The sequence below is a fragment of the Sus scrofa genome, chromosome 12, assembly GCF_000003025.6.
Source record: "Sus scrofa isolate TJ Tabasco breed Duroc chromosome 12, Sscrofa11.1, whole genome shotgun sequence".
NCBI lineage: Eukaryota > Metazoa > Chordata > Mammalia > Artiodactyla > Suidae > Sus > Sus scrofa.
In genome coordinates, this window is record NC_010454.4 from 27,471,883 (window position 1) to 27,495,729 (window position 23,847).

The following is a 23,847-nucleotide window of genomic DNA, read 5'->3' on the forward strand; positions in this document are numbered from 1 at the left end:
GTTCTTCAACTGCTGAGCCACAGTGGGAAATCCTGGATCAACAATTCTTAACCCTGGTTGTACTTGAGAATCACCTGGACTTTGTTATTCAACTATACTTCAATAAAACTTAAAAAAGATTAATATTTAAAAAATGCCAATGCTAGGAATCCAAACCAGGCTGATTAAATCAGAATTGGGGGTGGGGTGGGGTTGAGGAAGAGGTCTAGTTAACGATATTTTTTTAAGTGTCCCAGGAGATTCTGATGCTTACTGAGAATTGAGAACCGCTCTTCTACACCTTTTTGTAAAAGCAGTTTCAGAAGATAGGAAAAAGAGAAAAAAAGGAAAAACAGGGAAAAAAGCACAACATGGAAACACAGGAAACTGATCCTAAACTTGGCCTTGTTACAATTTTGTATTAGACCAGAAGCTTTGATCAGGAAGTAACTTAAAATATTCTTCCTCTAACTTAAGAACATACTTTGATAAGATAAAGGCAGCAGACTCAAGATGACAATCTGGACAAGAAGATATATAAAAAGAGAACCTCTGGGAGTTTCCATTGTGGTGCAGCAGAAACGAATCTGATGAGTTTCCACATAGACTTGGGCTATCCTGGCCTCGCTTAGTGGGTCAAGGATATGGTGTTGCTGTGAGCTGGGGAACAGGTCACAGATGCGGCTCAATCCTGAGCTGCTGTGGCTGTGGCTGTGGCTGGCAGCTGTAGCTCTGATTTGACCCCTAGCCTGGGAACTTCCATATGCTGCAAGTGCAGTCCTAAAAAGACCAAAAACAAACAAACAAAAAACAAAACACTAAAAAAAAAAAAATCAGCCTGTTGATCCAGCATCTATCTACATAAAGATATAATTAAATTGTGATTTGCATTTCAACATAGTTTAAAGCCTTAAGCCAGTAGAGTTCCTTTGCTGCGCAGCAGATTAAGTAACAAACAAACAAACAAACCCGAAACAGAAAAACAAACAAAAAAAGAGAACCTCTGATAAGACAATTCAATTTTTTTTTTTCTTTTTTTGCCCCACCCTGGCACATGGAGTTCCCTGCACCGCAGTTGAGACCTAAGCCACAGCTGCAGCAATACCAAATCCTTTAACCCACTGTGCTGGGCTGGGGATCCAACCTGCGTCCTGGAGCTGTAGAGATTTCTCCCATCCCATTGCGCCACAGCAGGAATGCTTAATTTTTTTTTTTGTTTTTTGGCTGTGCCTGTGGCATGTGGAAGCTGCCAGCCAGGGATCGAACCTGAGCCACAGAGTGATGCGAGCAGCAGCAGTGACAAGGCTGGATCCTTAACTCGCTGACCCACAAGGGAACGTCGAAGAATTCGAATTTATTTTGAAATGACTGTAACCTTCTCCCCAGTGAAGACCCAGATGCACAAATTTTATATCAAAATGAGTATGTTAGGGGTTCCTCCTATTACCTTAAACCCAGCTCTGATAAACTGCATTTCCATATTTTACAACCTATTCTCTTACCTTTCTAATGGTCGCAACACATATTGTGGAAAGATTTAATGGGTCTATAGCTTCCAATTTCATTCCTTCCTTGAACCATTCCCCAGTCTGGTCTACTTCTTTTACCTAAAGAATTACATGAAAGCACATCTACTATTACAAGTGTTATCATTTTAGTAATTAAAATAATACCAATATGAAAAGATTTACCAGATGAAAATAGCAAGTGCCTTCTCCTACCTACCTAATATTATAACTCAGACTTCCATTAGGGAATAGAGAGAATTCAGGCAATAGACAGAATTTAAGAATAGTTACAATCAATAATTGTGACACATATGGATTATAAGGTCTTAATCCTTTTAGGTGAACATATGTAATTGTGATTTCCAAAATATTAGGGAAAAAACCCACAACCCTCTTTCAAACCTAGTTTATAAATGAGGGTTCTTATAAAAACTTTCTTACCTTAGCAAATAAATGTGGTGGTGTATCAAAATGTCCATCCTGTTTCTTTGTAATATCTACAAGGAAAAGTTACATACTAATCTGTCAGCATTTGTGAGAAGACCAAAAACCACGTTTCTTTGAAGGTTTCAAACTCACAAGGTATGTAGATACTCTAAAATATGGCGAGAATACATGCCTTCTACATTTATGGTGTATGATATTCTTTAAAAGTCTTTCTCTCTTCAGAGTACATGTGCTATCAAAATACAGTCAGCCAACTGGAGTGCTGAAAATTCCCTTGTTAGGAGAATTACAACTTTAGAATTATGTTTTAATGTGTTTAGTAGTTAAGACTAAACTTAGTCTTAACTTTGCTATTTTGACTAAAATTGAATGGAAAGGGAAAAGCTACCTTAATTTTTTTTTGGTATTTTTAGGGCCGCACCTGGGCCACATGGAGGTTCCCAGGTCAAATGGGAGCCGTAGCTGCTGGCCTACGCCACAGTCACAGCAATGCAGAATTCGAGCCGGGTCTTCGACCTACACCACAGCTTGAGGCAACGCTGGATCCTTAACCCACTGAGCGAGGCCAGGGATTGAACCTGCATCCTCACGCATACTGGTCAGATTTGTTTCTGCTGAGCCATGACGGGAACTCCTGGGAAAGGCTACCTTTAGAGCTTTCAAATGGGCTGGATGAAAATGTGTAAGAAAACAAATGTGACCAAAAGAGCTTTTTTTTTTTTTTCCCCCCTGGCCACAGCCACGGCATGTGTAAGTTCCCAGGCCAGGGATCCAACCCACACCACAGCAGCAACCTGAGCCACAGTAGTGACAAGACCAGATCCTAATCCATTGTGCCACAAGAGAACTCCAAAAGTGCATTATTGTTTTACTTGGGCAGAAATGGAAGGAATATAAATGAACTGGTTAGGATATTAATATTCCGATGTGAAGCTTCCCTAATTAAGGTAGAATAAGCAGCCCAGGTAACTAGAATGCTAGTTTTTATCTATTCTATTCCGTAAAGAAAAATAACTAAGTAGTACAATTTAGTCTCAAGGATATTTTCAACAGGAGTTCTTGTGACAGGTGCTTACCAGATCTTTTGAATCGATGGCCTATGCTTCGGGACCAACCAATATGATGGATTAATGGGCTGTGCATATGGCACCAGAAGTCATCTGTTCTATCTTCGCTCTCTTCATACACTAGTCTTAATCTTCCTCCAATTACACTTTCCACCACTGCCACCCGTGTTCGACACAAATGCCTCTTGTCAACCACTTCTACTCTCATGCAAGGTTTGAAAGGATACTGCATGCTCTCAGAAACCTTGAAACAAAAGCAGAAAAAAAGCTGTTAGGTATTCATGACAAAGGTCTACAAATAACTGCAATACTATAAAAATATCTTCAGCACTATAAAAATAGAGTGTATTCAACAGTTAACATTGGTCATCTGACTCACTAAATTAAAACAATTCCTTAAAAATTGTGAGGTTACTCCATTTTTTAAGAGCTTTTATTTGCCACTTCAGTCCTTTCTAAGATCCTGACTTTACCTTTTGTGAGAAATCGGGAGGAAGTGTTTTGGCACCAGTAAGTCGTTTCACTAGAAAAGCTTTCCAGTTTGTATACTTATGCTGAATAGCTAAAATGAAAGAAATAACCAGTTACACTTTAGCAAAGAGTAGAATTCCATCATAAGCTATTTGTTAAAAAAAAAAAAGCAACAAATTTTCCTGCAATTACAGCTATGAAGAAGAGTAACAAAAATAGGGAAAGCAAATATGTCTTGCTAGCAAACCAAAAAAATACTATTTTAATTTTTAAGTCACTTCACTGTGACTAAGCATGAAATTTCATTAAAGTGCATATATTTAGGTTACAGTAAAGGTAAAGAAGCTACTCACTTCTAGGAGGGACAAGAGGTTTTCCACTGGCTGCACACCAACCAACTGGATGGATGTCAGAACCACATATATTGCACCAGAAGTCCAGACCAGAATCATTTTCAAATCCTTCATATCTTAAAAGGGCATTGTAACCTGAAACCAACAAATCAATCACCAACAATTAACAAATCTTATTTCTTTTCATAATAAGAAAACCAAATGAAATAAAACCAGATATAGCTGCTGGTAGTGGTCATCAGATGTTGTGAACACCTGCAATGGATTCAAGTGCAGGGCTTGTTAACAGGCAGATGGCTGGGCCGCAAACCCCAGGATTCTGATTTAGTAGATCTTGGTGAGTCTCAGAATCTGCACTTCTAACAAGTTCCCAGAGGCTGCTGCCACTACTGGTGTATGAATGAAACTGGTAACTATTTGATAGTGCAATTAAACTCATTTAACTGTTTTCAGGGCATGGCCTCCTCCTCCTCTGAATATATTTCAACTTTACCCACAGTTACTTAAATTCTAGGAAAGAAGTTCTCAGTGAAAACAGGGGTGGGAAAGTTCTACTAGAAGTTGTAGTTTTGGAAATAAAGAAAATTATGGTAAATTAGTATAATCCTGTTAAGTCACAGAAATCCAGTTAAAAGTACATTTCAGGGAATTCCTGTTGTGGCACAGTGGAAATGAATCCGACTAGGAACCACGAGGTTTCAGATTTGATTTGCTGGCCTCACTCAGTGGGTTAAGGGTCTGGTGTTGCTGTGAGCTGTGGTGTAGGTTACAGACGCAGTTCGGATCCTGCGTTGCTGGGGCTGTGGAGTAGGATAGCAGCTACAGCTCCGACGGGACCCCTAGCGTGGGAACTCCACATGTCCTGAGTGCGACCCTAAAAAGCAAAGGCAAAAAGAAAAAAAAAAAAGTACATTTCAAAGAAACTGCTTCATCCAGTAGATCAAGTGACCAAATTATTCTTGGATAATTTGGATGTGCCCTCTTCAAGAGTGTAAATTTTTTTGTTTTGTTTATTTGGAAATTAGATTTAAAAATGCTAGGTGAAGAAGCTCAATACGAGTTCCTGTTGTGGCTCAGTGGTTAACGAACCCAACTAGCATCCATGAGGACTTGGGTTTGATCCCTGGCCTTGTTCAGTGAGTTAAGGATCTGGCGTTGCTGTGAGCTGTGGTGTAGGTCACAGACGCGGCTCAGAACCCGCCTTGCTGTGGCTCCGATTAGACCCCTAGCCTGGAAACCTCCATATGCCTCGGGTGCAGCCCTAAAAAGACAAAAGACCAAAAAAAAAAAAAAGTTCAATAAACACAAATAAAAATATGTGAAATAACTTAAAATCTATATGTAAAAAAACAGGAAGATTGATCTCCTGGAAAGAACAGAATATGATGTATACTGTTTATAACTGAATAAACCTTATATTGATAATAGATTAATGTTTAATTTAAAGTCTTTAGTGCAATAAAAAGGCCCAATAAACTTTTATTTATTTATTTTTTTGGGTCAAACCTGTAGCATACAGAAGTTCCCAGGCTGGGGTCTAATCAGAGCTGCAGCTGCTGGCCTACTCCACAGCCACTACAATGTAGGATCTGAGCCACATCTGCGACCTTCACTACAAGCTCATGGCAATGCTAGATCCTTAACCCACTGAGCAAGCCCAGGTATTGAACCTGATTCCTCATGAATACTAGTCGGGTTCATTACCGCTGAGTCACAGAAGAAACTCCCCCGCCCCATAAACTTCTATTTCAGCCAGGAGCTATGCTGAGTCAGCATTTTCATGTGTTAATATGTACGATGAAAGTTCACAGTCTTAAACCTTTAGTTTTAAAATTCAGTAACTCACAAAACAACTTATGAGTCCACTAACTATTGCTGAGCTCTAGGCTCATGAACATTAAGCTCACTTCCAAGATGTCATTAAAGTAGCTTAAAATGAGATGTTGCAGTTAGATAAAATACAAATGTAAAACCTAAGATAATAAATTCTTGGATATTAAATGCACTGATATTTAGATCTTTTTTTTTTTTTTTTTGGTCTTTTTAAGGCCATACCCATGGCATATGGAATTCCCAAGGCTAGAGGTCGAATCAGAGCCTATGCAACAGGGACAACAACTCGGGATCCGAGCCGCACCTTCAACCTACGCCACAGCTCACGGCAATGCCAGATCCTTAACCCACTGAGCAAGGCAAGGGATCAAACCCGATTCCTCATGGATACTAGTAGGGTTTGTTAACCACTGAACCTCGATAGGAACTCCCTAGATCTCTTTAAATGCAACTGACTTAAACATCTAGGACAGAAACCATATACTGCTGTTTTAAACTAAAGTGTAGAGAATAGTATAACTATTTAGAAAATGCTTATATACCTGGGCAAATGTTTCAAGGAAAAGACAGGAACTGAACTGGGTTAAACATGGTAAGAAGGGAGCATGGGACACTTTTTTTGTGAGTGAGTAAAAGGCATGGAGCTGACCGAACATGCCATGTGAGGGAGGAGGGAAACTAATCTCACGAGAACAGATCATTTATGTTGGGAAACAACAAAAAATCTGGTAAGCAGTGTATGGTGAAACTCATCGACAGCTATAAATCCTAACCGTTCAGATCCTTTAAGGACATAGAAAACATTGAAGACAGATTATCATTTTTCTGGGTAAATTAAGTCTATCAGCAGTACACCCGGAGCTACAGGCAGGATGTTTTGGGGAGGATGACAGGATGTAAGACTAGAAAGATGAGGATGAGTAAGACACCTCTTCTAGTAATCTTAGGACAACTTCTACTAAGTGAGCAGCTACTCCTTCTTCGCAGTACCACAGTATCCTACCCCATCACTCATTGAACACCTCTGTCACAAAGGTATTCAATATTTAACAGATGTGAGGGTGCAGAGAAAACCAAATCTTAAACGTCTGCATGTCACCTGCCCAGTGTCTAACACAGTGGATACCTAATATGTTTACTTCATAAGCACTAATATAATAAGGGCTAGGGTACATGGAAGAGGTGGAGAATGAAGAAAAAGACAGTACCCAAAACTGATGAAAATGTCAACACTAGCTTACTTTCGATGTTATGGATTATATAACTTTTTTTTAGTACTTCAATTTTTTATTACTATGCAAAGTACTTCCCCTTACCAGGGGCTGGTAAATTATATATGGCCCACAGATCTGGCCTACTGCCTGCTATCTTTTATTTTTCAGTCTGTCATCTAAGTATGGCTTTTACATTTTTAAATGGTTGAAAATAAACAGATAAAATAATATAATGATATGTAACAATTATATGCAATTCAAATATCAGTGCCCATAAATAAAGTTTTACTAGAACACAGCCATGCCTATTCATTTATGTATTGCTAAAGCTGCTTCTATGCTATGACAGTAGAGTTAAATGTTGTGACAGAGATTTTATTGTCCATAAAGCTGAAAATATTTATTGTCTGGTCTTTAAAAAAAAATTTTATTTAAAAAAATTTTTTAGGGCCACACCTGCAGCATATGAAAATTCCTAGGCTAGGGGTTGAGTTGGAGCTGCAGCTGCCAGCTTATATCACAGCCATAGCCACACCAGATCCAAGCCATGTCTGTGAACTACATCATAGTTCAAGGCAATGCTGGATCTTTAATCCACTGAGTGGGGCCAGGGATCAAACCATGTCCTCATGGATACTAGCTGGGTTCACTACTGCTGAGCTACAATGGGAATTCCATTTATTGTATGGTCCTTTATAGAAAAAAATAATGCTAACTTCTGCCCTATATCATACTTATTTGGCAATATTTGAAAATTTACAAACATGTTTTCTTATAAGTTACAAATATAATTGACGTTTTTAGTAAATTATTATGCATGCTTTTCACCTGCTAATTTTACAATTCCAGCAATCCAGAAGACTTTGGTAGGTAGGCTGCAGTCTGTATTGGGAACTTCTACTCTCACATTTTCTGAGATATCACCCCAGCAGGTCCCCATGGGTGCCTGTCATATAAAAATTATTAAATTATCATCTTATTAAATAAAAGCCTGAAATACATCATTCAAAATCAAGCATTACCATCAATCATGGAAAAATTAAACTAAAAATATCATTTAATTCATTCATTTTTCTCTAAAAATGTAACTGTTATTTCCTTTTTCACAGAATCCTATTTGGAAAAAGCTGGTGTTAGGGACAAGCTCGAGATGTTCAAGAGAAGCCACATGTATCAGAAGAGATTCACATCAAGTTCAAAATTCAATATTCCCCTAATACAAAACTTGAGTACCAATTTTTGCAAAAGCCAAATCACAAACTTGATAATAGGTATCACAGGAAAAAAGTGACTTAAGACATTCATTATTTTTAATATGAACTAAATGAATGTACTTTACCTTAACCTCTAATTCTAAAAGATCTATTCAAAGAGCAAGAAGAAAGATAATTCCAGTCAGCAATGTGGTTTCCAATGACACAGAGAAATGAAGATTAGTTACCTATATTTTCAACTTAAGTTAATTCATAGACTAGATTTACAGTCTGTTAAAACAGACCTATGGCAAAAGCACCAGATAATTATTAAAAAGATGGAGTTGAAGAGTTTTTAAAGAATCATACCATGGTAAATTAAGTAATTTATTATTTCAAAATTTCTTCTGCAAGAATTACTATAAACAAAGAGAAAATTTTCAATGTTAGATCTGGTAATAAATGGTCTGCACACAAACTATTAAGATGGGGATTCAGAAAATGATTAAATATCATGAAGGGGTTTTCCAAAATCTGTTATATGCTCCCAAGTTACAACTTCTATTATATTTTAATTCTTAAATTTGAGGTAATTTGCAATTAATAAGAGTTTATGCAATGGTGAATTAAACCAAATAAGTGAATTTAGCTTTTTTTTTTTTGTCTTTTTAGGGCCGTATCCGTGGCAAATGGAAGTTCCCAGGATAGGGGTCGAATTGGAGCTGTAGTTGCCAGCTTATGCCACAGCCATCGCAACTCTGGATCCGAGCCGTGTCTGCAACCTATACCACAGCTCATGGCAAACCAGATCCTTAACCAACTGAGCGAGGTTAGGGATCGAACCTCCATCCTCATGGATACTTGTCGGGTGTGTTATTGCTGAGCCACAATGAGAACTCCTAAATTTAGGAATTTAAATGCTTACAACATCAGTCTCTACAGCCCTTGATAACCAGCTTTTTGGCTGTGCCTGCGGCATGCAGAAATTCCTGGGCCAGGGATCGAACCTGTGCCACAGCTGTAACCAGAGCCATAGCAGTGACACTGCTGGATCCTTAACCTGCTGAGCCATGGGGGAACTCTGATAATGAGCTCTTTATTAAACATAATTTAGAACCTTGACCACAGAGAAAAAGATTAGGGAATGTTATAAAAGGCCTGATAATATGAACAGATCAGGAAAAGACAAATAGCTCAAAGATGAGTAAATAAAGATATCTAAGAGTTAATACACACTAGTCCATCAAGACACTGGGCACATGTCTTCCATGCAAGGCTGCTCATACTTTGGTGGATGATAATCCCACAGGAGGATTGCCTAAAACATTACTCAACCCCTATGCTCTCAATAGTTTATGGAATTTCTGAAGGAGAGGAAGAAAATGTCAAATGATACTGAACTAGGATACTAAACACAGAGTCAACTTATGGCTATTGCTTTAAGTATCAAGTAAAGAATACTCTTCAGTCACCTGGAGACAGTGGCCTATCTCAACTATTTGTGATTCTGGAAGGATACACATAACTATCTTCCTAAGCTGCGCAAAAAATAATACATCCATTAGGTCTACCCTTTTCTGCTATTTTTAAATTGAAAGAATGGACTCTTCAGGTTCTGCTGTCTCCCCCTATATCATTCTAGACTGTAGGGCCATCCCTATTGCCAGCAGATATGATCAGAAAAGGAGAGGCTGGAAAGAATATAGGGTATCAACACAAAGACTGTGTATTAATTTCTGTGAGGATGAACCAGTTAGAGCAGACAGATGCAGTGAAATGTATGCATTAAAGTAGGATATCCATCCCTCTTTGTTCGGCTGCCAAATCTTGTGGAATGGGCTTTCTTCTTCATTGAGAAGGAAGAGGCATGGTTATGCTGACAAGTTGCGGGTTTGTTAGCACACTGCTAAGTGAATTTGGCACATAGGACTGACTCCCTTTTGAGCTAAATATGACAATGTCACACTGACCTTTTAAAAAATCTTTTCGATTGTTTGGAGAAAACAACTTTTAGTCACATTTTATTAAGGAAAATAGGTGTAACTTAAAAAATAAAGTTAATGGTCATTTTAGTGGGGGATGTTATGTTTTGGTCCCTACAGTCTGGATTGGTATAGGAGAAAGTAGCAGAAAGTGACATTTGTTCTTGCCTGTAAGGTTGTGGTTCTGCTAGGCCCTCTTAAACCAATCCATATGATTCACTCTAAGAAGAAAAATGAAGAAACAAAACCAGTAACAAAAAAAGAGCACCACAGTCATTGCATAGTATGTGCTCAATGTGTTGAAATAATAAAGTAATTTCATAGATATATCTGCCCTTTTGCTTAAAACGAATATTCTTAAGTGTGGAAGACTAAATGACCCAGGGCTTGAGAGCCATCTTCATCCAAGTCATCTGTCTTCTCTTGCTGGCAGGAGGGATACCTCTGAAAGTCTGGATTGGCATAGCATGAACTAGCAGAACCATAATTTACAGGTAACAACAAATTTACCTTCCAGACTCAGGACGAGAGAGGTCCACCTCAGGTTCCTCCCAAACCAGGAAGATCTGCTTCACCACTTCCTGCTCCAGGACCACTCGTGAGGGCTATGTGGGAGCGACTCTCCTTCCCTGCAAGGTAAGCTGTCATCAGGTCCTGCAGGACACGGCCAAATCCAAATGTTGAGGGCTCCCCAATGCAAATGTATGAAAATCTCCACCTGTCTGTCTATAGGAAAGTAACTGGGTGGGATGTCTTATTTTTTTCTGTACTTCAAGAACATTCTCAGATAGTCCAATAGCCCAGATGGCTACTATTTACTCTCAGAGGGCTGACACACTGTACACGATGCTTTATGACAGAAATACAGATTTCCCTCCATAGAGCTGACCACCTATAACTTTTGATAATCACACTCAATCTTCAATAGTGACAAAGACGTTAAGCAGGCAGAGGTTATCCTTGAAGGTGCACATAGGTAACCAAGAGGAACTGAACCCAATAATGATCTGGCGAATATACAAAAAGCCACCACTGAAATACTTTGACTAGTAGGCATATGATTACTAAAGTTCATCTAGTAAAGACAAACTATTATTTGGCTAAAAAGGGGAGAAAACATTATAAAAGATTAACTAGAAAGAAATTAGAACTCCTAAATACTATTTGCTGGAATTGATAGGAAGTAGAAACAGAAAAAAAAAAAAAAAAAAAATTGTTTCGCATGTCTCCAGAAAGTCCACTCACCTTTTGGTTTGATAACAGAAACTATTCTTTAGGGTAGTGTCAGCAGGGAGATGGGGAGTACAAGGAGAGTACAAAAGGAAAATGGGGAGTTTCTGTGTGGCTCAGAGGTAACAAACCTGACTAGTACCCATGAGGATGCGGGTTTGATCCCTGGCCTTGCTCAGTGGGTTAAGGATCCAGCGTTGCCATGAGCTGCAGTGTAGGTCGCAGACACGGCTTAGATCTGGCATTGCTGTGGCTGTGGCGTAGGCTGGTGGCTGCAGTTCCAATTCGACCCCTAGCCTGGGAACTTCCATATGCTGTGGGTGCAGTGCTAAAAAAAAAAGAAAAGAGAAGAGAAAAAGAAAATGGGATGCTTGGGGTGAGAGAAAGATTAAGAATGAGGAAATGCTAGTGTATGTAAAAAGAAACAGGAAGCAGTGGTTACAAATCTGCAAGCCATAAAAGTCTATAATACAAAAAAAAAAAACCCACTGAATCTATAATTTAATAAAAGTCTATAATTTAAATGAAAATAAACCTAGATTATTTAAGGTTTCCTTAAAACAAGTGATTTTGGGGAGTTCCCGTTGTGGTTCAGTGTAAACGAATCTGACTAGTATCCATGAGGAGGGAGGTTCGATTCCTGGCCTCACTCAGTGGTTTAAGGATCCGGCGTTGCCATGAGCTGTAGTGTAGGTCACAGTCTCTGCGTGGATCCCAAGTTGCTGTGGCTGTGGCATAGGCCAGTGGCTATAGCTCCAATTCGACCCCTAGCCTGGAAACTTCCATGTGCCATGAGTGTGGCTCTAAAAAGACAAAAATGAACAAACAAACCAAAAAACCAAGGGATTTTTAGGAGTTCCCTTGTGGCACAGCAGGTTAAGGATCCAGCATTGTCACTGCAGTGGCTCAACTCACTGCTGTGGCATGGGTTTGATCCCTGGCTTGGGAACTTCCATATGCTGTAGGTGTGGCCAAAAAAACCCCCCAAACAAAAAACAAACAAGTGGCTTTTATTATATTAGAGTCCACTGCTTTTCTGCAGACAATCTATTTTGTGGCAACATTCACGATAGCTAAATAAATGTGAAGTAATAACATGTGCCAGAAACTAAGTTTTATTTCCATCAGAAAGAAATTCTGCAATCTAGGATGACATACTGAAGATTCTTACTTTAGTTAAAATGGACGCAAAATTACATTTCCTTTTTTTTTTGTCTTTTGTCTTTTTAGGGCCACACCCTAGGCTAGGGGTCAAGTCAGAGCTATAGCTGCCAACCCATATCACAGCCACAGCAACTCGTGATCTGAGCCACGTCTCAGACCTACACCACAGCTCACGGCAACGCTGGATTCTTAACCCACTGAATGAGGTCAGGGATTGAACCCAAGTCCTCATGGATACTAGTCGGGTTCATTAATTGCTGAGCTGTGATGGGAATTTCCATATTTACTTAATTTTTAACGGAGTTATGTATGTATGGTTAAGGTTAGGGAAAAAAAAACAATTTTATTTGAAAGAGACTGTTTTATTAATAAACATATACCCGAGAAATAAATAGATGAGTTTTACTATAAACTTGTTACTGCACATACATAAACAAAGGGCTTTTGTTTTTACCTTTAAACCCCCAAATATATTTGTAATACATGTTGCAAAGAAATATGGATAATCTTCTCCCCTTCAAAACAGCCGGTGTACAGGTCAGGTACGAAAGAGGATTAGAAAATTTCATGTAAGCAATACCAGGTGATATCTGTGAAGGCAGGATGAACTATTACGGTAAACTCAGCTCTAAAGCTATGGCATGCATGTGTGCAAAGGACCCTTTTTAAAAAAAAGACATAACTACAACTATTTTTAAGGGAAGAAACAGTAGGATGATTACATTTCTGGTTTTAGTAATGACAGTATCAAGACATTAGAGTATATAGTCCAGGTATCAACCAAAGAAATCTGAAGTTTGTAAATATATAACTAAAGGAATATGATTGTAGCTTTTGTATGATTTACGTATACTTGATATTAGCAGATTTTGGCCTGTGCTGTAATGCTTAGAAAAGAAATATCTTACAAGGCAAATAATGGCAAAAATAGGAATGCTACAATTTAAAAGACTACTTAGTGAAAAAAAATTAAGACTACTCTAAAGCTAAATACTCTGCATACAACTAGATCAACTGGAGGCTCTCTTGGGTTCAACATAAATTACCAGTAGAAGAAAGCAACCTGTGAATTTCATTAATGTGTACAATGTACCTAACTGGCACGTAGTACTGCAGCAGTACTTTGGAGATTTTCCCACGATTAGGAAAGATATAGTTACCGCTTTTAGGGATTGTGAAATAATAGAAAAAATACATCTTGGTCTTTGGTCTGTTCCACCACAGAGCTCTTAAAACCTTCATGACTTCCTAAGTGATAAGAGAACCTCACATATCTTTTCTTCTAATATTTGATCTTCGACCCTTATTCCTGACACAGAGCTTTTATATCCTTAAGAATTTTTTTTTTTTTTTTTAATGGTCACACCTGCAGCATATGTAAGTTCCTAGGCTAGGGGTCTGAACTGGCTGAGATTTGTGCCACAGCAACATCAGATCCCAACTGCATCTGCGACCGATCCTTAACTGACTGAGTGAGGCCAGAGATAGAACCTGCATCTTCATGGACACTATGTCAGGTTCTTAATCAGCTGAGCCACAATGGGAATTCCTGTTTTGTTCTAATGAGGCAACTCTTTGCAGGCCCCTAGAAAGCTTCAGCATGGGAGTTGGTCACAACACAGATCAAAGAGTGATTAGAAGCCTGGAACTTTCAGCCACATTAACCATCTTCCAGGAAAGGGAGAGGAGCTAGAGACTGAGTTAATGACCCATTATGCCAATGTGATGAAGCCTCCATAAAAATCCCAACATACAGGGTTTGGAGAGCTTCTGTGTTGATGGATGAATAAATGTGCTAGGAGAGTGTGTGTGGAAAGGGCATGGAAACTCTGCCTCTTCTCACATACCTGACCTTACATATAGCTCTTCATCTGGCTGTTCATCTCTATTTTTAAAAATTACATCCTTTTTTTTCTTTTGGTCACCCCAAAACATATGGAGCTCCTGGGTCAGGGATCAGATCTGAGCCACCGTCGAAACCCAAGCTGCAGCTGAACCAACACTGGATCCTTAACCCACTGTGCTGGGCTGAGGATCAAACCTGCATCCCAGTGCTCCCAAGATGCAGCCAGTGATCCCACTGCACCACAGATGGAGCTCCTTTAATTATACTCTTAATAATAAGCCAGTAAGGAGTTCCCATCATGGCTCAGTGGTTAACGAACCCAACTAGTATCCATGGGGACATGGGTTTGATCCCTGGCCTTGCTCAGTGGGTTAAGAACCTGGCGTTGCTGTGACCTACAGTATAGGTCGAAGACAGGGGTCGGATCCCGAGTCGCTGTGGCTGTGGTGTAGGCCAGCAGCTGCAGCTCTGATCTGACCCCTAGCTTGGGAACCTCCACATGGTGCATGTGTGGACCTTAAAAAAAAAAAAAAAAAAAAAAAAAAAGGACAAAAGACAATAACAAACCAGTAAACTTAAGTGTATCCCTGGATTCTGCAAGCCATTCCAGCAGATTATCAAACCCAAGGAAGGGGACATGGGAATCCTGATCTATAGCCGATACATTAGAAGTATAGGTGACAATGTGGTACTTGCAACTAGTGTCTCAGTCCCCTTGTGGGACTGTGCCCTTAATCTGATGGGATCTGATGCTAATTCCGGATAGTGTCAGAACTGAACTAAATGACAGGACATCCAACTGGTGTCAGAGAAATGCCACACATCTGGTATCAGAAGTACTGCATAGTAGAGCTGTGTAAGTAAAGGGCAAACAAAGGACTGTTTTTCCAATAGGGGCTACATTTAAAATTATGCTTTTTAAAAAAAAAAAAAAAAAAAAACCAAAACAACTGCACAGAGAAGAGCAAGTTAAAGTCCAAAGTTGAAAATTTCAATATAGTAACTGAAAAAAGTAGTAAGAGGTAAAGTAATAATTTTAAAGATAGCTTATGGCTTTGTGACCATATGATTTAGGATTTATTTGATATTGCCTAATTCAGTGGTTTCCAACCTCAGAGACTGCCAAGAGAAAGCCAGGGGTCAAGGACCAGGGCTCAAGCCAAACCCTACTACTGCCAGACCAATCAGCATAGCGTCCCCTTATCCTATCTATGTTATTAGGGAGAAGCAGAATTGTAATGCTTAGGAAAAAAAGAAGTCTGAAAACTTGTACCTAGATAAAAATGAAAGCTTTATCAGTATATAGCAATCATAATATACAGATTTCTAAGTTGATATATTTAACGACACCTGGGCTCCATTTCCACTGATAATTATTAAAAATGTCATTGTGGTAACAGTGATTGAGAATAAACCTTTATGCACAATTATAGCAATAATCAAAGAGAATATCATTCTATGATATACTCTGCAGAAACTTTCAAGAAACTTAAAGACAGACCATGGAAAAGAGTAATTCTACTGAAATTGTATGGTTTACAACTAATCACAATCAAATTTAAGTGCTGGAAAACATACTCACCTGACGTCCTTACTGCAGAAGGGGTTATGTTAAAGAAGCAAGGTAGTTAAGGCTATCACAGTGCCCCTCACCCCAAATCCTGGTTTAACTAGAATAGCTCGGTTTTCATGTTACGTATTGAATGTTTTTAAACATGATATTTGAAAAAAGAATCCCCTAGGAACAGGGAAAGGCTCCCAACCTGTGCTCAACTTGGAGGTAGAGCAGATGTAGAATCTGAAGGAAGGGGCCCTACTGATGAACTGGTGTTAGAGCAGGCATCAAGTGTTAGAAGACTGATGACTCGAGGCAGGACTGTGTGCCTGCAGCCATTCCCGGCAATAGAGTTTCTAAAGCTAAAGCCTGTAACTCTCCTTAGAGACAGCGAAAACTATCTGGGGGAGAACCATGAAGACTCAACTCTAAAGGACAAAATCAAGTACAGCATCAAGTCTGACATCCTAAACCAAATGGCTTCAAATGAAGATGCTGGTTAAAGCAACAAAGCAAACTTATTTTGTACTGAAATGTACTAAGACATTACCCATATAAAATGTTTTCTATTTGGTAAGGAGGAGGAAGAGGAGTGAAGCAGGACAGCACTGGGTGACAAATGCCTTGCTTCTGAGTGAGAAAGAGGAAGTTCCGCAGTATCATTAGTAATTACACAACTAAGGCTGGCTACCTATTCTATATGATAGAATATATGATTACATATGACAGAACATTTTAATCTTAAAAAAGCAAAGTCAGGCGTTCCCATTGTTGCTCAGTGGTTAATGAACCTGAGTAGTAACCATGAGGTTGCGGGTTCAATCCCTGGCCTTGCTCAGTGGGTTAAGGAAACGGCACTGCCGTGAGCTGTGGTGTAGATTGCAGACGTGGCTCAGATCCTGCGCTGCTGTGACTGTGGCGTAGGTGGGCTGCTACAGCTCCGAGTCGACCCCTAGCCTGGGAACCTCCATATGCCGCAGGTACAGCCCTAAAAAGACAAAAAAACAAAAAACAAAACAAAACAAAACAAAAAGCTAAGTCAAATACAAAATCAATTTCATTATAATAGAGATGTTCTTGCAAAGAACTTTTAATATTACTATCCAAAGACACAGACATGAAACAAAACATATTCTGGGGATTGTGAAATGCTATTTTAAAAATATTGACTACTTAATAGCTTGCATGGCTTATGATATTAGGACATAAAAAAACAAAATATTAAAATAAAGATAGGATAAAAGATAAAGGCTGTTCAGAAGACAATAGACAAATTCCTATTCAGGAATCTGGGATGAAAGTGTTATAACTGAGTACTTATCTAATTCTGAGCTTCTTAATACAAAAAAGAACTATTCTAAGAGAAGAGAATTAAAGATTTGCTCTGTAGTTTTCATGAAAGCTGCTGCTGCCATGTATTAAATTTACCTACAAAAGTGACATTACTATCAATAAAACAATAAAATATATTAGCTATTAAACACTGAGATAAAGTATCTAAGATTCCACTTAGGTTGGTTTAGATAGTCAGCATGCCACTGACTAAGGACTTAACACCTGTACTTTCAAGAAAGAAAACTAACAAATGAATGAACTTGGCTTTCATTTGTATCTCTACCACTGAGTTAATACGTTTGGCCTTGATTAAAATCCTTTACTGGCCAGGAATGAAGAAAATTCATGAAGATTTCCAGAGCAAGAACTCAACCTTTGATTTGTTTACATGCTGTTATTTAACAGTAAAGTCCCAAATTAAAATGTTAAACGTAAACAAAATTTCATTCGTTAATTTTCTTTTCTTTCTTCCTTTTTAAGGTCAAATCTACGGCATATAGAAGATCCTGGCTAGGGGGAGAATGGAAGCTGCAGCTGCTGGCCTATGCCACAGGCACAGCAATACGGGGTCTGAGTTGTACCTGTGTCTGTGACCCACACCACAGCTCATGGCAACACCGGATCCTTAACCCACTGAGCAAGGCCAAGGATCGAACCCATGTCCTCATGGATACTAGTCGGGTTTGTTACCTCTGAGCCACAACAGGAACTCCACATTCATTAATTTTCTAAATTGTCTTTTCTTCTTATACATGACCAGTAGCAGATAATATCTTTAAACATAAATCAAACTTGTAGTCGGGTATAACAAAGTATTGAAGAGAATTAACCACAGATGACTGAATCAAAAGAAATGAAATCACAAGGAAATAACTTGTCATTAGATACATTTTTAACATAATTCTTAAATTACTTCAGACATTCGGTCACAATCTACTCCTTAAAAAGATTACCTTGCAAAAGGTAATTTCAGCCCACAATACTATCCTACTAATAGTTCTTTGTTTTTGTGATTTTACATTGAGTGACAAAATAAAACTAGATCTTTTCTCAAATAGTAGGTCAAATCACCAAAATGTAGGTAACTGGGAGTTGCCATTGTGGCTCAGTGGGTTACAAACCCGACTAGCATCCATGAGAAATCGGGTTCAATCCCCGGTTTCACTCAGTGGATTAAGGATCTGGCACTGCTGTGAGCCATAGTGTAGTTCAGACGCGGCTCAGATTCTGCATTGCTGAGGCTGTGGTGCAGGCCAGCAGCAACAGCTCCGAGTAGACCCCAGCCTGGCAATCTCCATATGCTGCAGGTGTGGCCCTAAAAAGACAAAAAAAATGTAGGTAACATCAATATAATGGATGATTTCTACGAGGTTGAATATTATAAGGCTCCAATATGATAATGCAAAACCAATAATTTTATATGGTTCAACTTATTATGAAAACTGAATAAGACTAGTACCTTTCCCTGTTTAAAATAACTTCAACTTGCAATGTCTTTATGGGAACCTTTTATTTATAAAACTTCAAGAAGTTAACTATTAATAAGTATAATAATTACTAAAAAATTTCCATTATGATTTATAAAATGAAGACCTTTTAAGGATAAGATACTTAAAGTTATTGTGCTTTCAGACTGAAACAAGGACTAAGCAATTCACTGGGTGAGAAATTTGATACTCACATGTTTAAAGCAGGTAACTGGAGCTGCTATAAAGCTATTGCTATTGATGTAGTTACCCCAGCTGAAACCTTCCATGGAGACTGCTGCTGAAATAAAATAAATTTAGATATATTATAGTTTTCACGTCTTTTCTTTCTTTCTTTTTTTAAAGGGCCTCACCTGCAGCACATGGAGGTTCCCAGGCTAGGGGTCCAATCAGAGCTGTAACTGCTGGCCTACTCCACAGCCACAGCAATCCCAGATTTGAGCCACGTCTGTGACCTACACCACAGCTCACGGCAACGCCAGATCCTTAACCCACTGAGTGAGGCCAGGGTTTGAACCTGTGTCCTCATGGATGCTAGTCAGATTCATTTCTGCTGAGCCACGATGGAAACTCCTCAGATTTTTTTTTTTGGTAAGAAGGCTATTATTTTAAGATGTGAAATTACACGGATTTAATTTATCACCTTCAAAAAAAAGTTGTTTTTTTTTTTTTCCTGTAAAGATAGAATGTCTCTAAACAAACATGAACTTTGACATTTATCATATTTGCAAACACAAATAGCAGTTTAATTCTTCTATATACAACATGCTCCTTGGGAAGTGAAGTAAGAGTTCTGCAGTTACAAGAGACTTTTAAAAAAGAGCCCAGAGCTGAAGAAACACTTGGTACAACAAATGCTGTTCTAGCTGCTCTTGTGTTTTATTCCCACGAAGCTCCTACCACGCACCCCAATGAGATTTCTATTTAGTATCTACCACCCTAATACCTTTTTTTTTTTTTTTTTTTTTTTTTTGGCCTTTTTAGGGCTGCACTTATGGCATATAGAAATTCCCAGGCCAGGTCGAATCAGAGCTAGAGCTGCTGGCTTATGCCACAGGCACAGCAATGCGGGATACGAGCCATGTCTCATGGCAACTCTGGATCCTGAACCCACTGGGCAAGGCCAGGGATCGAACCTGCATCCTCGTGGATCCTAGTCGGGTTTGTTAACCACTGGGCCACGAAGGGAACTCCCCTACCTAATACTTTCACTAGGGTTTTCCACTGCCTTACTTCCTACTTATTCCCTTGCCTTTCCACTCCTGTTAAGAATCTTCTGTTAAAAACAGTCCTTTCTCTTATTACTCTCTTCTCCCCCATCCCTCTAAAGCCTAATAAATGTCCCATTTCTTTGTCCATTATCTCCACAATGTTTCCCACTGTCCACAGCCAAGATCAGTACATTAAAAAAACAAAATACACCAAATAAAAAACATTAACGAGATTGCCAAAAGCACCGTAACTTGTGAACATAGCTATTCTCTTTCAGAAAAATTTACTGAAACCAAAACCATTATCAGGAAGCCTAGTGTCTTAATGTGTAAATAGGCAACACAAACAGCTTAGTTAATGGAATCCAAACTTAAAATGTCATTAATTAAAAGTAGATGAATTAGGAGTTCCCGTTGTGGTGCAGTGGTTAACGAATCCAACTAGGAACCATGAGGTTGTGGGTTTGATCCCTGGCCTCGCTCAGTGGGTCAAGGATCCGACGTTGCCATGAACTGTGGTGTAGGTTGCAGACACGGCTCGGATCCCATGTTGCTGTGGCTCTGGCATAGGCCGGCAGCTACAGCTCCGATTCGACCCCTAGCCTGGGAACCTCCACATGCCGTGGGAGCGGCCCAAGAAAAGGCAAAAAGACAAAAAAAAAAAAAAAAAAAAAGTAGATGAATTGGAGTTCTTTCTGTGGCTCAGCAGTAATGAATGAACCTGACTAGTATCCAAGAGAACTTGGGTTTGATCGATCCTTGACCACGCTCAGTGGGTTAAGAATCCAGCTCTGTTCCTGAACTGCTGTGGTGTAGGCTGGCAGCTGCAGCTCTGATTCGACTTCCAGCCTGGGAACTTCCATATGCCACACTTGCAGCCCTAAAAAAAGAAAAGTAGGTGAAGCAGGGTCAAATATTTCACCTCTACTACATTCACCAATATTACCTGCTTTAGTCTTTGCTTGGTTTTGCAAGGTAGCTTGATACTGAGCATATGCGGCTAGTTTAGCGACTAAAGGTTGTTTCTGAAGAACTTTTGCTTTCTTTGTCGGAGGCTTACCCTAAAACAAGAAGAGTTAAGTAAATAGGATTCTTTATCATCCCCCCCACCCCCAAACCCAAAAACTAACTTGACTGCGTACTACTCATTCTGCTTAAGTAACATTGAGGGTTTAGAAAATTATTAAAGCAAAGAAAACATACAAGGAATTTTAACATGAGAAATGTTTTCTGGAGTTCTGCTACAATGGAGATATCTAATATGGGTAGCAGAGCTGGCATAGACTAAAATAGCAATATGCAAATTAATATGTTAATAAAAAATTATATCCCATAAAAAGTTAAAAATAGGCTGTGGTAGATAATTGATTCCTTCTTATACTAGATAAAACCAGTGGTTATTCACTCATGCAGCTTGCAAAGCATTGCTATTTATATGATAAGAGAAGATAATTTAATGTTTAAAGAGCAAGTGACAGGTTTATACCTTTAGTGCTAACGCAAAAGATCAATGACAAAATGATCATGGGCCAAATTCAGTGTGACAAACTGCCATCCATTTGGGTACAGACCATTGCTCAGGATCTTTAGGTACTGTCTATCTGAAATATAGAAATACATCTAAGTGATGTATTTCCTTAATTTGGGGAATTTAAATAATCCTTTCAGTGCTATGTAATGATCACAAAGTAAAGGAAAAGTTAAAAAATGTGATCACTCACATAAAATATATTATAAAAATCAGTTATGTGATGTCTTTAAAATGTCGTTTTTATGCTACAGTAGTATAACTTAGTCAAAGGTCAAATCTCCAGTCATTTTGCAGGCACTGACACACATTAAATAAAGGATGATTTTCTTTTCGTATTACGAATGTTTTCAAAAAGGTTAGTTGTATTAACCAAATACACTTGGTCAAGTTATCAAATGGGCTGCAATCAAAAGTACAAACCAAAGATGGTGGAAAAATAAAACCAAAGGGTAAATCACTTTTCCCCAACAATGAAAGTTTCTACTTTGGTATTAACCCAAAAGAAAACAAGGGGGAAAGTGGCCTCGATTTATGTACATAAGAAGATGTTTATACTTATTTAGAAAAGGGATAAACATTTTAATTCACTTACACCAACAATCATAATTTAGTTTGGATAGTACGCCTTCTCTATTTATAACAGCTGATTCAATTTTATAGAATGAAAAAACACTGGGGCTCACATATTTCTTAAAAGTGTGGATACAAAATAACTAGCCAACTGGGTAGAGGTGGAGTGCAGTGAATCACAATCAAATGACAGATAAACGGTGAGAGCCATAGAAATAACAGGTATAAAGAATAAGAAGGTTTCTGTACCGTTACCTGAAGTCTGGCCAAAATGCTTGCCTTCTTGGAGTTTGACGAATAACTTCTTGAACATGAAACACTGCAGAAACGCTTTGTTTTAGAGTAAAAAGCATCTCGCACACCAACCATCCCACACATTTCACAGGTAGCTAATTAACAAAATTAAAACATTGGTATTATAATCATAAAACTGATTTTTATCTAACGGTTTAATAACTTCTCCAATTATCCAAAGATTTTAATTTTTTTTTTTTTTTTGTTTTTTTTAGGGCCACATCTATGGCATATGGAAGTTCCCAGGCTAGGAGTTAAATTGGAGCTACAGCTGCCAGCCTATGCCACAGCCACGGCAACACAGGATCTGGGCCACGTCTGAGACCTACAGCACAGCTCATGGCAATGCTGGATCCTTAACCCATTGAGCAAGGCCAGGGAGTGAACCTGTGTCCTCATGGATACTAGTAGGGTTTGTTACTACCACTGAGCCATGATGGGAACTCCTAAAAAGTTTCCTTCAAACAGAAACTACGTAGGTTGTGGGATTGCTAATTATATGGCAGTTCTATTTTTATTTTATTTTATTTTATTTTATTTTATTTTTTTTGTCTTTTTTGTTGTTGTTGTTGCTATTTCTTGGGCTGCTCCCATGGCATATGGAGGTTCCCAGGCTAGGGGTCGAATCGGAGCTGTAGCCACCGGCCTACGCCAGAGCCACAGCAACGCGGGATCCGAGCCGCGTCTGCAACCTACACCACAGCTCACGGCAACGCCGGATCGTTAACCCACTGAGCAAGGGCAGGGACCGAACCCGCAACCTCATGGTTCCTAGTTGGATTCGTTAACCACTGCGCCACGACGGGAACTCCCTATTTCATTTTATTAATTTGTTTTTCCATTTTTGGCTGTCCGGAAGCATATGGAGCTCCTTGGCCAGAGATCAGATCTGAGCTACAGCTGCGGCCTACAACACAGCTGCATTAACACCAGATCCCTGAACCCACTGTGCAGGCTGGGGATTGACCCTAAGTCCTGGAGCTGCAGAGCTGCTGCTGATCCTACTGTACCACGGCAGGCACTCCCAGTAGTTCTATTAAAGTTTTTGAGGAATTGCGTACTGTTTTTTCTTTTCTTTTCTTTCTTTCTTTTTTTGGTCTTTTTTGCCATTTCTTGGGCTGCTCCCGCGGCATATAGAGGTTCCCAGGCTAGGGGTTTAATCGGAGCCATAGCCGCCCAGCATATGCCAGAGCCACAGCAACGTGGGATCCGAGCCACATCTGTGACCTTCACCACAGCTCATGGCAACACCGGATCCCTAACCCACTGAGCAAGGCCAGGGATTGAACCCTCAACCTCATGGTTCCTAGTCGGATTCGTTAACCACTGAGCCACGACGGGAACTCCTTCTACTGTTTTCAAAAACAGCTATACCAATTTACAATAACACCAAGAGAGTATAAAAGTTCCCTTTCTCCACATCCTCCTTGGCAGTTGTTATCTTGTCTTTTTTTTCCTTTTTTATGGCTACACCTGCAGCATATGGAAGTTCTGGGCTGGGGGTTGAATCTGAGAGCTGGTGTAGGCTTAGGCCACAGCCACGGCAAGACTGGATCCAAGCTACATGTGAGACCCAT

General features: G+C 39.2%; 1 protein-coding gene across 41 annotated transcripts in view; it reads right to left on the reverse strand.

Annotated features, from left to right (window-relative positions):
- MBTD1 (mbt domain containing 1) overlaps window positions 1–23,847 on the reverse strand; it is a 75,604-nt gene that overhangs the window by 21,074 nt on the left and 30,683 nt on the right. For 19 of the 41 annotated variants that reach the window (XR_002337183.1, XM_013981062.2, XM_021067220.1 and 16 more), the window contains 9 exons: window positions 22,226–22,365; window positions 20,822–20,936; window positions 18,859–18,944; window positions 7,701–7,818; window positions 3,826–3,960; window positions 3,475–3,563; window positions 3,011–3,245; window positions 1,929–1,984; window positions 1,482–1,586 (listed from right to left, as the gene is read on the reverse strand). Coding sequence is in view for 39 of the 41 variants with exons in the window: in XM_013981062.2 (XP_013836516.1) it covers window positions 1,482–1,586; window positions 1,929–1,984; window positions 3,011–3,245; window positions 3,475–3,563; window positions 3,826–3,960; window positions 7,701–7,818; window positions 18,859–18,944; window positions 20,822–20,936; window positions 22,226–22,365 (1,079 nt within the window). In the remaining 2 variants the exon portion in view is untranslated. Of the gene's footprint in view, window positions 1–1,481; window positions 1,587–1,928; window positions 1,985–3,010; window positions 3,246–3,474; window positions 3,564–3,825; window positions 3,961–7,700; window positions 7,819–10,557; window positions 10,677–18,858; window positions 18,945–20,821; window positions 22,366–23,847 lie in introns of those variants that run through there. The other 22 variants (XR_002337184.1, XM_021067229.1, XM_021067232.1 and 19 more) reach the window with 8 other exon arrangements.